Source organism: Gavialis gangeticus, unplaced genomic scaffold, assembly GCF_001723915.1.
Source record: "Gavialis gangeticus isolate Ggan-Ray unplaced genomic scaffold, GavGan_comp1, whole genome shotgun sequence".
Lineage (NCBI taxonomy): Eukaryota > Metazoa > Chordata > Crocodylia > Gavialidae > Gavialis > Gavialis gangeticus.
Window position 1 is genome coordinate 140,909,154 of NW_017729025.1, and position 12,580 is coordinate 140,921,733.

The following is a 12,580-nucleotide window of genomic DNA, read 5'->3' on the forward strand; positions in this document are numbered from 1 at the left end:
ACCTCACATTGTCGGCCCATGTTCATCTTGGAGTCAATTATTTTTTGTAAAGAAAGGTATTGTGTATATACAAATACATATATGATTTGTAACCATACATTACAAAAATAATGTAATATATAAAATATATTAAGCCATTATTTGCTACTGTGAGAAAAGGATTCATTTCAGAGTTTACGTTTTCTTACAGATATTAACACCACTCTAATAAAAACGAAAGTTTTCTAATTATTTTGAACAAACAGCTTCACACACATCCATACAGATGTCAGAAGGAATTAAGGAGCTGGATACCTTGACAATAGCTGCACAGTACCTTGCAGAAATATGACCTTGTTTAATTAAGAAGACTCAAGAACAGAATTCAATGATGTACTTGTAACAGTTATTGTTCATCTATTCCAAAAGTCATTCTAGCAGAAATGCCTAAACAGAGATTTACACAGAACATGTCTATTAGCTGGATAAGAGAAGGCTACTCACAGGACCAAATGAATAAAAGGGACCTGGGGGTAATAACAGACTACACTATGAATATGAACCGGCAGTAGATGCTGTAGCCAGTAGGGCAAATAATACTCTGGCATGCATCAATCAATGCATCTCCAGCAAAACCAAGGAGGCAATTCTTCCGCTCTGCTCAGCACTGATGAGACCACAGCTGGAGTACTGCATCCAGTTCTAGGCACCACACTTTAACAAGGACGTGGACAAGCCTGGCAGAGTCCAAAGAAGAGCCACCCGTATAATCAGAGTCTTAAAATGTAAGCCATACGAGGAAAGGCTGAGGGATCTGGGACTCTTCAACCTGAAGAAAAGAAGGCTGAGAGTGGACCTAGTTACAGTAGCTTACCACTACACTAGGGAAATATATCAAGGGCTCAGTGAACAAGTGTTCACCAGGGCACCAGAGGGGAAAACCAGGAGTAACGGCCACAAACTCCTGGAAGACTGATTCAGGCTGAACATTGGGAAAAGCTTGTTTACAGTCCGGGTATCCAGACTGTGGAATAAGCTCTCTCCAGAGGTGGTGCAATCACTTACCCTGGAAATTTTCAAGAGGAGACTGGACAGTTACTTTGATGACCTGACCCCCAGTTATCTTTCCTGCTTGGTGCAGGGGGCTGGACCCAATGGTCTTCCAAGGTCCCTTCTAGCCTTACAATCTATGAATCTATACTAAAGGTTACAGATATGATATACCAGTTTCACGCTCATTACAGTAATTAAAATAGTTTAAAGTACAAACAGAATCATAGAAAATCAGGGTTGGAAGGGACCTCAGGAGCTCATTTAATCCAACCCCCTGCTCAAAGCCATTAAGTATTTAAAATCTCCATAAACTGGATAACTAAAAATAGTTGTTCCACTTTGTTATAGCAAAGAATGAGCCGTAATATATAAAGTGTATGTCATATTTGGCTTCAACAAGCTGCAACAGAAGATTTTCTTTTTATAAGTTTTGATTGTTCCTCTTTTCCACACTTCAGTCATCCTTTCCTGACCTAAAATATTATGATAACATTGGCATGTGTTGATAAAGGGAGAGTCAAGCTGCTGGCTTTGTCATTGAAACCAGACAAGTCAGTTGTGATGTCAGTGCATGCCTGCATTGCAGACTTGTTTGGGAATTACTCACTTTTTCTACTACAGTTAGATGCCAGCAGCATGGATTTTTTAATTCCCTCTCCACTAGTGTTCCATTTTCTACTCCCCATTCAGCAATTTCTGCTGGAAATATGCAAGACAAAAAAGTACCTAGTTTTAACTATGAAGTATTCCTACAAGATCTGCTCCTAAAATGAGGGATACAAATTTTATAAAAATGTTTTTCTTCTGAAATTAATTTTCTAAGCATAGAAATAGCAAATAATTTCTTGCAGTAAAAAAATGGCTATCACAGATAAAGATCTTTACTCTCACTCCAGAAAGAGTATATACTTTGGCTTTTCCTAATGTCTTTCATTCAAAGATCTCATTAATTTTATTATAATGACAGTTCCAGAGAATTAGAAATCCTTTCAATTTACAGAAAGGCATACCAAGTTGCCAAGAGATTAAGCAACTTGTCCACTGCTATACAATTACTTAGAGTCATCAGTGGAAGAGAACCCAGAATTCCAGGCATTAACTCCACCTGAATCCTCCAACCACTTTGCCATTACCTCTTATTTCTCTCTAGAATCATTATACCTTTTCCCTTGTTTTCATGTCCTAATCCTCAGTTGTTTGTCTCTCAGTTGACTACTAGCAACAACATCTTTGAGTATCAGCAATTCAGCTTCTTCTCTTAAACAGACACTATCTGAAACACTGAAATTCCTAGTGCCATCTCATATTTCTGACTTTATGGAACCACTCACTGTATCAGGTGGCCCAAGAGCAGATATTCATTTCAACATACTTTACACAGCTAATGAAAATAAATCTTTGGACCACAAAGTTTCTACCTGAATCTTACACACACTGAACTCCAGACAATAGAAATAGTTTTTCAACCTAAAAAGAAATGGGCCTTTTTCAAGGTTCTTCTTTCATCCAAATCTTCCTTTACCTCTCTTCATTCCTTCCACTTTCTTGTCAAGTGAAGATCCATAGATTCATGCGAAGTACATGTTTGAAGCCTCCCTATACATGTGCAGGGAGGCTTCTCCAACATGCTATAATTACAGTGCATTGGAACAGACTTGATTAATCGAGTCTGCAGGAGCATGGTAATTACCACACTCTAGCAGACTTCAGCATCATGTGTATCAGCGTCCCCATGCTGAAAAATGGTGGTGGGGGTGCTTTAACTAAAGCTCATTATTTGCTCAGAATAGAGGCTTGTACAAACTAGAGGGTTCATCCTCTCAATCTTGAAGTGTAACTGATAATCTGCTGTTCAGCTGACATTCTTTTCCAAGATGCAGCAATTCTTAGGTGTCAGCTCTTGAAAAAAATATAGTTGAAATCACTATACTAGTTCTTACTCTATCAGGTTCAGTAAAAATAGAGGTGGATAAAAATAACAACATAGACTTGGTCAGCATTCCAACTCCAAGCCCCATATTTGCCAGCCAGGGTATCAGACCACATACCTGTCCAGAGAAGCACTATGCAAAGATAATTCACAAGATATGGTATCCAGCTGAGAAAGGTTGAGACCTTTCCTACAATGATCTTAAAACCCTGGTTTATCTAATGCATTTGCCTTTATAGCACAACTCTAAATACAGGAAGTTAGATATGGGCTATAGAGTGCAGATATCGATGCAGAGAACAGAAATGAGAGAGGGAAGTCAAGGGTGTTAACTAAGTCTTTTAAGGTGGGTGCGATGGTCTTTATTGCAATATTTCTGTTTTAAATGTATTCATGTTGTTAGAATATTGAGAGCCTCTTCTTACCTCATTAGCCTGATCACAGGGAATGAAGGATTAAGTCTAAGAGGGACATTCAGCATCACAGGACTTGAATAGCCTTGTTAAGGCTTTAGATGGGGTTGGTAATCTCTCTTTGGAAGATGCGTGCCAGAGGCTTCAAAGCCTCGACAATGGACAAAGTAGGGGAAACAAGGAGAGCATCTGGAGAGTGGAGAGGAAATCTACAGACAGACACCAGCAGAGCACTTTGGGGCTCCTGCTGTGGCACACTGGAGAGGGAACAGCTGAATATGTTTGGGATGCTTAGAACAGTGCGGGCTGGACTGGGGACAGAGGGACGTTTTAACCCTTTGAAAAGGGCAGAGAACCTCTGGTTGGATGGCCTTTGCCTAATAAATACCTTAAATGAAGAGAAGCCATCTGTTTTGCTGCTTGGAACTTCAGGTTGCACTTGTTTTCCCCAGCAAGAGATAAAGTCCCTTCCTCAAGAGCTGAACTAGAAGATAGCACACCTTGAGTAAGGGCCACAGACAACTAGGGAGGATGTGGGACCAGAACGCCAGAGTATCAAAGTGAAAAGGTGCCAGGGCTCTGCCTTGTTTAGAAGCCACACCTTGGCTGGCTTCAAGGGGCAGACAAGGCTGCAGTGGTCCCAATTAAACACCCTTTCCGGGAAGTACTCTGTGACAGAGAGAAAATGATGGAATCTCAATGGACACAAGAAATGGTGGGGCACAGACAGACAATTCAGACTCATGCTGTAACTCGTGGTGCTTTACACAAAGCATCATGAGTTACAGCAACCCCTAGCGCCCCCCACTTCCCCAAAACAGACATCTGCCTCTCAGGAGGGGGTGGGAAATCAAGCCTGCATGCACCAGCTACCCTGGCCAATGGGCTGGGGTGCTCCAGTAATCTCCAAGGAGGCTGCTGAACTGCCTCTCTCTCCAGCCCCATCCCCCAAGCTTCAGGGCTGAGGCTGGGGTTTGCTGCCTAGCTGAAGGGAGGTGTGGGGTGTAACAGCCCTCCGCCTCGCAGGTGCTCCCCCACCGGCTACCCCAGCTGGAGTACTGGGCTCATGAGGCTAGTGGGTTCTGTTCTACACCCCTTCCAGATCAGGCCAAGTAAACCAGAGAGGGGAAAGCGAGCAATACTGACCTCCTGGCTTGCCTGGCCTGAGCCGAGGGTGGTGGGGTTGGAATGGAGTCTGTTCACCTTACAGGCCCAGCCTGGGTCCCCCCTAATACCCCAGCCGGGAGGGGGGGGGGCTAAGGCGGGGGGCTCTGTTTCACCTCCCCAACCCCAATCCAGCTCCAGCCAGGCAGCAAACCCCAGCTGGCAGCTCAGTGCTGCCGCCGCCCTCTGCCTTCCCCTCCCCCACACTGACAGCCCTGGGAGCAGGGCTGGGCTGCATCAGCCCAGCCCACAGTGTATGAAAATTAACCGTAGGGAGCACAAATTCCCTAAGGTGCTCTGAAGCAGGGTCTTCATCTAATACATCATTTAAGAAGGGTTAATTTTTTGTGCAATCAGCCACTTTAAAAGCACTCTATAGGCATGCATGCATGTCATAGCATAGCTGTGAAGTGCCTTCAGGGGCACTGCACAAAAAGTGTAACTTGTGTAAGTGCCCATGAAGCTTTCTGCTTCTGAGCCCCTGGGATCAGTTCAGATCCCAGATGCCCTCCCACTTCATAAGTCTAGATTACTGGGTAGTTTCTAGTTTCCTTAAAGATCAGGCTTCCCGGTTGTCATTCAGAACCTTTGTTGGAGAAACAAAGTTATGGTGAAAGGCCTTTCAAAAGATATAATGCAGGCAGGATTTCAGAGAAAAAAACACTCAAGAGGCACAAGAAGCACAAGAGAGCCTCCAACTAAAAGTATTCCGCCTGGTTCTGTACCATCTGAAAGAGAAGTTACACTAGTATTCCTGTATTTTATTGGGCTACAAACAGAACTATGGCAAAGTGCATCCAGTAAGGGACTACTCAGAAAGACCACTGGAAGTATGTTTAAAGGTGGTGATGAACACCAAAGACTATGAAACTGAAGGAGGGTATTGAAAAATTAATCCTCCTGCCCACTGAACAGCATATATCAAAATGAATTACAGGAGGAAAGCGGTTATGCTCATATCTGGACAGGATCAATAAAGGCAACATTCTAAGTAATTAAAACTGGATTTTTTTTAAAAGGTAATAATGGGATTAAGAAAAGAAACACCTGGGTACTTTCTCACAGGTTGAACTGCCACAATAAACTGTAATTGCAAATTTACCAAGTATCATATTCAGGCGAACATTTAAGTTGTCCATTTTAAAATGACAATTACACTAAGCAGTTTATTTTTAAAGCTAAGTATGTTGCTAAGAACTGACAACATTATGGCTCATGAGTTGGTCCAATAAGCTTTCAATAAGTGATTATACTCAGAATTGAAGAAGCATTACTGAATTTTATGAAATGATTTTCCTTTCCCCACTATTAAGCCAAGAAGAACAAAACAGAATGAAAGCTTTTCACTGATGGCAATTTAACAGAAATTAACTGATCAATAATAACCTTCTAATCAATTAGCTAAGCCCTCCCTTCTATGACTTAGACACTTAACTGGCTTGATGCCTTTCCAGTAAAAGAAGCTTGACAAAGGAAAGGTGTACAAATACTTATTTCTTCTTTACAGAAAATACATTCTTCACTTTAACCTAGTTTCAGAGGCATAAATTATGAAAAATAAGGGGGGAATATTTTTTTTGCCATATGCTGTACTAATTCTGATCATTTGGTGTTTTGTGTGTGCATGAAGAGATATGCAGCCCCTGTGGCCTGTACCTACTTATAACTGAATAGCCCTAACTTAAGATAATAAAAGAAAAAGAAGGGTAAGAAAGAATAGCAAGAGAAACTCAAAGTTATCATTTCCACTGTTTTGCAGTGCCCTTACTGTGCTCTGGCCAATCAGATGACTTACTGGAACTGACATGACATATATATGATTGCATTCCTTAGAAACCTCTCACACTGAATTGGTAATTCATAGAATTGTAATTTTTTTTTAAAAAAAATCACCTGAAATGTGATTAGAGGGCTTCTGAGCTGTCAAAAGATGTTTGTGTTGTCACTATATCTCCTAAGTTTGTTTGGATGGGAGAAGTCTCTCTTTCTTGGAAGTACATTAATATGTTTTTAGCATGAAATCTTAAATGTGTTTTAAGGCAGCAATAAACTGAACTGAAAGGAGACCAAATGAGTCTTTTTTTGCCTTACCTTAGGAACAGGTTTTGTATCAACAGTGGATGCAGTTACTGCAGTGGATGTTTCGCTGACCATGCTTGAGGGTCTTTGGTTTATTTGTTGCTTGGACATGTGTGAATTTTCCCTAGAAAAAAAAAAAAAAAGGAAGTATTCCTAAAAATATATATCTTTAAACAATCAGCTTCTGACTTTTAACACAGAAAGTATAGTTTTTCAGTTTCCTGAAGTGCACAAGCAGCAGCCTAGTTAAGCACTGAGAGAGTTTCCCCTTGCCTGCCAATGCCAATTGCTTTTTTCTTCTGACACCCATTATTCTAATATGGTCTTTCTTAGCAGATACTGGTAATGATATTTGGTAGTTCATATTTACAGGTAACAAAAAAAAGCAGCATGACACACAATTCCACACAAAGTAAAAATGACACACTGTAATCATGACAATCAAAAAGAGTTGAAACATACATAGCAAGTCACCGGTGTATGTAAACAAAAAGAATACACTATGTACTGGTGGTGCTCAACTTTTCTGGCCCCCTAGGAGGAAGGAGTGGTGCGGCATCAGCATGTGTCAGATTCAGCCACAGAGCAACCAACCCCGCACGCTGGATCTGGACATGGAGTGACCGACCCCGCAAGCTGGCATGATCTGGCATGCAAGGTCACATCATCCAGCCTGCTGATTCTCCATCAGCCAGGAAAGGTAACGGTGGTGTTAATTGCCACAGCTCCAAGAGGCAAAGCATAATATAAATGCATAACAAGGAGACTGAAAACAGACCCAACTCTCTGTGAGAAATGCTCATTGAATACAGGAACAGTAGCTTTTCACCCCTCATTACAGCTCTTTATCTAGTTCCTCCGAGTGCTTTATGTCTCTAAGATAGCGGTTGTCAAACAGGGTGTTACAAGACCCTTTCAGGTGTGTCATCACTCAACATGACACGGGTGCTGCTAGCACAGCCGGGTGGAACTGTCCTGCATGTCTCATACAGAGCCTGACCGGGAAGAGCTAAGGCAGGTACTCCTGCCTGTATTAGGGTTATCTGATAAACATAATGCTGGCAGGCAGAAGTGCCAGCTCCTGCTGCAGCCCTTCCCAGTCCAATCCCCCACTCTCTACCCAGAGTGTGCAGGGCAGTTTTACCTGGCTGTGGCAGCAAAACCAGTAGGATGACCCTGGTTGAGAACCACTAAGGTAAACTAGGACAGTACACCAGTAGCTTTCAACTACAGTGCCACCAAACTCTGAAAAATTACGGAAGGATGCCTTGAGTCTAATGGTAGAGAGTCACAGGTTTAAGAACAGGACGTAGGCAACTCAAAGCTGCTTTAGAAGTCATGAAATCAAGGGCTCTTAGTTATTCTCACCAATTATGCAGTTAGGCAGAGTACAATCATTTAATAAAGTAGGCAGTTGTGGCTCAAGAGTTCCTATGCACTTAAGAAGTTTATACACTCAATCAGTTTGTTAGAACATAAGCAATACATGAAAAATTAGTATTAGCCTTGTGTTATGAAATTAAGTGATTTGTGCACCAGTCCATTATGATGGAAATGGAGCTGCTTTCATGTAAAGACGTAAACACAGCCAAGACAGAAACTCAGCCAGGTCAAGAACGAAAAGCATGGTATCACTATAGCTTAGAATTAAAGGTTTATTTAATTACTAAAGAAAGAATTTGTGGTATGAGTTGTCAAACATCCAAGCCGTGACTCAAATATGGTCATATAAGATTCCACAACACTTCAGTATTCAAGGACACTTACATTAGAAAATACTGTTTGCAGGAGTGGGTGGCTGGCATTTTACTGAGTAATCTTAAAGATAAGTTTGCAGCCTATAGTGCAGATAAGAATTATTTTTTATACAAGGGTCTTGGGTATCCCGAGGAATATTTTTCTCATAATATTGTCAAACTCAAGCACTGTGAATACCTGTGCCACAGAGTTAAACTGTATATTGGTCCTATAAATTAGTCTATCTGGGGTCCAGGCTATGAGTAGCTGATTTTTAGAAAAATGGCTTACTATTTCATTAGAACCTAGACTCCATCGCACGAATGTTATGCAAATGTATAGGGAGACCATTTAAAGACAGAAAATTAGTTTATTGTTCATTAAAATGCACCTGTGGTCAACAGCAAGAAATTCCATAAAACCAAAAAAAATACATAATACTTTTTAGTTTACAGCAGGTGTATGCTCAACCTGGCATAGGAAAACCACAAGAGAACAGCTGCTGTATTTACTCAAATACAAGATGAAGTTTTTACCCTCGATTGGCATGGGGAAAAAAGCCCCTTGTCTTATAATCACATACTAGGAAACCTCACTAAATACACTGTCTATTGTTAAACTGCTGCCAAAAACAGCATGTGCTCAGCAGTCAAAACTAACTATAAAGTTGATTTAAACACAGCCCAATTAAGCAAACATACTGATGGAAACCTACCACAAGCATAACTTAATATAACCCATCTGAATACGGTAGTGCCCATTAAGCACAGTTCCCCTCACTGCCGACTCTTTTTCAAGTCATACAGATCACCCACAATCCCTATGTTCCCGCGCTCAGCCTGACATATATGGTAAGTGTGGCCCCACCCTCCATGAGGTGAAGCCAGACCGGGCTGCCCTGCACCTCATCTGAATATACATTTTTGGAGCATCCCAGAACTTGCAACAAGAACACCCAGGTCCACTCATGAGTGGGAGCTAATTAGCACATAGATCTTTGGGGGGCAGGGAAATCTGGAGTACACAAACATACTGAGCAGCGCTGAGCTGTGGGCTCGCCATGAGTTAAAATGCTGTGGACTCTGGTGGGGTTCAGCCCAGTGAACCATGTGGCAAACCGTTAGTCTAAAGGCAAAAGGCTCATATCACGCAGTTTGTACTACATGGAGGAGGACCACATAACCCTTCTTTACAAGAAGGGGGAGAGGCAGGATCTGAGAAACTGGCATCCAATTATGCTACTGAACCTTGACTACAAACTGGTCGCCAAAATCTTGCCCAAGTGTTTTAAGTCTATTATAGGTGCAGTGGTCCACAAGGACTAGGCATGCATGGTGCCAATGCGACAGATCCATGAAGCTCTGATGTAGTTGCGAGATGCGGTACAGAACCAACAGTAGAGGGGAGAAAATGTCACCATGCTGAACCTCAGCTTGGAGAAGGCCTATGACCAGGTATCCCATTGCTTCCTACTGGAAACACTGAAAAAGGTGGGAGTCCCCACAACCTTTGTCACTTGGATAAAGGCACTATAATGTGAGCAGCAGGGTACTGGTGAACAGGTCCCTGACAGACCCGACTGTTGTGGAGTCGGGAGTCAGGCAAGGCTGTCTGCTCTCCCTGAACCTGTTTATTTGAACAAGGCAGCCACCAGCACAGTGACTAAGGCAGGACCCCGGGATCAGCAGCATGAAGATCCCCGGGAGCAATGAGGAAAAGACTAAAGTCCTCGCTTATATCAAGAACCTTAACATCATATGCAGGGACAAGAGTTCAATGGAAAGAGCACTACAACACATCCAGGTATATGGAGCAGCAGCAGGGGCCAAGCTCAACATGAGCAAAAGCACCTGCCTAGTCCTGGGGAAGCTCGGGGACCTGTTGTCCCTTGGGATCTCCATCCCCTGACAGGGGGTAAAGATCCTCAGGGTAGAGGTGATGAGATAGAGGGCATGGGAAGAGATGGAGGTGAAAGTGAAACAGAGACTGGGGCTATTGCAATTGTGCTGCCTCTCAATGTGTGGGGTGGGGTGGGGGGGGGTGGGGGGTGGTGCATGGCACTGATCAAGGCAGAGCTACTGCCAATACTTTTACACAGTGCCCTAGTTTTCCCTTCCTCAGACCAAGTCATTCACAGAATCCAAGGAGCCATGTGTGTTTTCTTTTGGAACTCCACATGGAAGAAAGTGGTGACGACCAAGCTGCACAAAGTGAAACAGTCCAGAGGCAGAGGAATGCCAGATGTCCTACTCTTCCTCTAGGCCAAGTACATGTGCCAGGTTTGCAAACTGGCAACAGGGGTGGAATCCAAAACAGCCTGCTTTGTCAAGTATTTTGCAGGGCGACTGCTGAGACAGTGGCAGGTGTATATGATGACCAATGGAAGCCCAAGGGCCACAGTGTCCCTGTGGTTCTACAAGGTCCTAAAATGCTTCCAGGAGAAATACAAGCTGCAGGACATGACACTAGCGACACTGTTGAACCACCACAAGATATGGGAGGTGGTAAGGGCAAGAAACATCATATCGCCCATGAGCTTACTACCTGGTGACAGCTCCATACTTTGTGGGAGTAAATGTTCCACAAAGATCTGCAGAAGGAGAACAGAGACGTGAACTAGCAGGCAGCCCACCGGGCACTCCCTACATGGGCATGGAAAACAGTGCAGGGTGGAGAGGTCCATCAAACTGCTCGAGGCAGACCTCCCACTGGAAGGCAGAAACAACTGACTACCTCTTCTGGGACTGTCCATTAACCAGAGAGGTGTGGAAGAAAGTATGCACACTCCTCCTGGTAGTGACAGGTTTTTGAACCCTGACCAGAGAAGCGGTCCTTTAAGGGCACTCAACCAAACAGCAAGGGGCCCCAAGAGTAGGGCTGTGTGAAGCTTCAGTCCCTGATTCAATTCAGTGGAGATCTGGCCTGATTTGGTGGCCAAACCTCCAAATCCAAATGGAATCAGAGGACCCTTTAATCTCTCTGAATTGAACTGGAATCCTTTGAGTCAATTCGGAGAGATTCAGCGATTCAGACATAGACACAGCTTTAAATGTTTTTTCTACATATCTCAAGATATCATGCATGATATCAGGCGGCTTGTGAATGCTGCGATGCTGGGGCACATGGAGTGTCCCACAGAAGTGTGGGGGGCTCCCCAGCATGCTCAGCAGCAGACCTGGAAGTGGACTAGAAGCAATTCCAGTCCACTTCTGGGTCAGCCGGAGAACGTGCTGGGTGCCCCCTTACGTCCCCCCTGGCTTGGCAACTCGTGCCACCTGGGTCTGGGGGAGCACTCAGGGTCTCCCCGCAGCCGACTGCTGAGCTGGGGGGCTGCGGGGGAAAGGGCCTGCCGCGCTCCCCAGTGGACCTGGAAGTGGACTGAAAATACTTCCGGTCCACTTCCAGGTATGCCACCAAGCACACAGGAGGCCCCCGCCTGCACTCTTGTGGGACGCTCCATCTGCCCCAGCATCGCAGCATTCACAAGCCATGCTGGTACCTTGAGGTATGTAGAAAAAACATTTAAAGCTGTGTCTATGTCCAAATCGTTGATTCTCCGAATCACTATCGAATCTTCAGATTCGGATTCAGCTGAATCGAGTAAGGGACAGTGATCCAAATCAACAAATCAAATCACTGCCTCCAATTCAGGCTGAATCTGAATCGAATAGAGCCTGCTTCACACATCCCTACCCGACAGCCCACTTCAACCAGTTCAACTCCTACTTCAGGTATGGCCTGTGGCAGGCCAGAAACCTACTCACAAACAGGCATTCAGACCCCACAGTTGAGGACTGTATTAAAATGAGGCTGAGTAAAATATACTGGTACTACAGGAAGACAGAAGAGGATGCCAGGAAAGAGATGGTGGACCTCATATGGAAGAGAGAAAACTGACGTAGACTTTTCAGAGGTACGCCCTCCGAAGAGAACAAGAAGGATAACAGTGACAACAGCAACTACAACAATGATGAATATGATGATGAGTAAAAGCACTGGAATGGTGATAGTTATGTGGGAGCGTGGCTGGATGGTGTGAATTTTGTAACAGGACTAAAACAGTTTAACTGTCCACATGTGTTTTGGTCTGTCAAGTGAACTACACTGGTCAGTTAAGTCTGATTAAACCATGTCAGTTAAGACATTCAACCAGGTTATCTTAAACCAGTTTCAGCCATTTCAAAATTGGTTTATGTGCACTGAGCTGCTTTTTTTTTTTTTTTTT

The 12,580-nt window shown here is 43.6% G+C and overlaps 1 protein-coding gene across 5 annotated transcripts in view; it reads right to left on the reverse strand.

Moving 5' to 3' along the window:
• LOC109299123 (pleckstrin homology domain-containing family A member 7-like) overlaps window positions 1-12,580 on the reverse strand; it is a 273,825-nt gene that overhangs the window by 134,085 nt on the left and 127,160 nt on the right. For all 5 annotated transcript variants that reach the window (XM_019519653.1, XM_019519652.1, XM_019519657.1 and 2 more), the window contains exon 3: window positions 6,631-6,742. In XM_019519653.1, coding sequence (XP_019375198.1) covers window positions 6,631-6,742 — 112 coding nt within the window. The remainder of the gene's footprint in view (window positions 1-6,630; window positions 6,743-12,580) is intronic.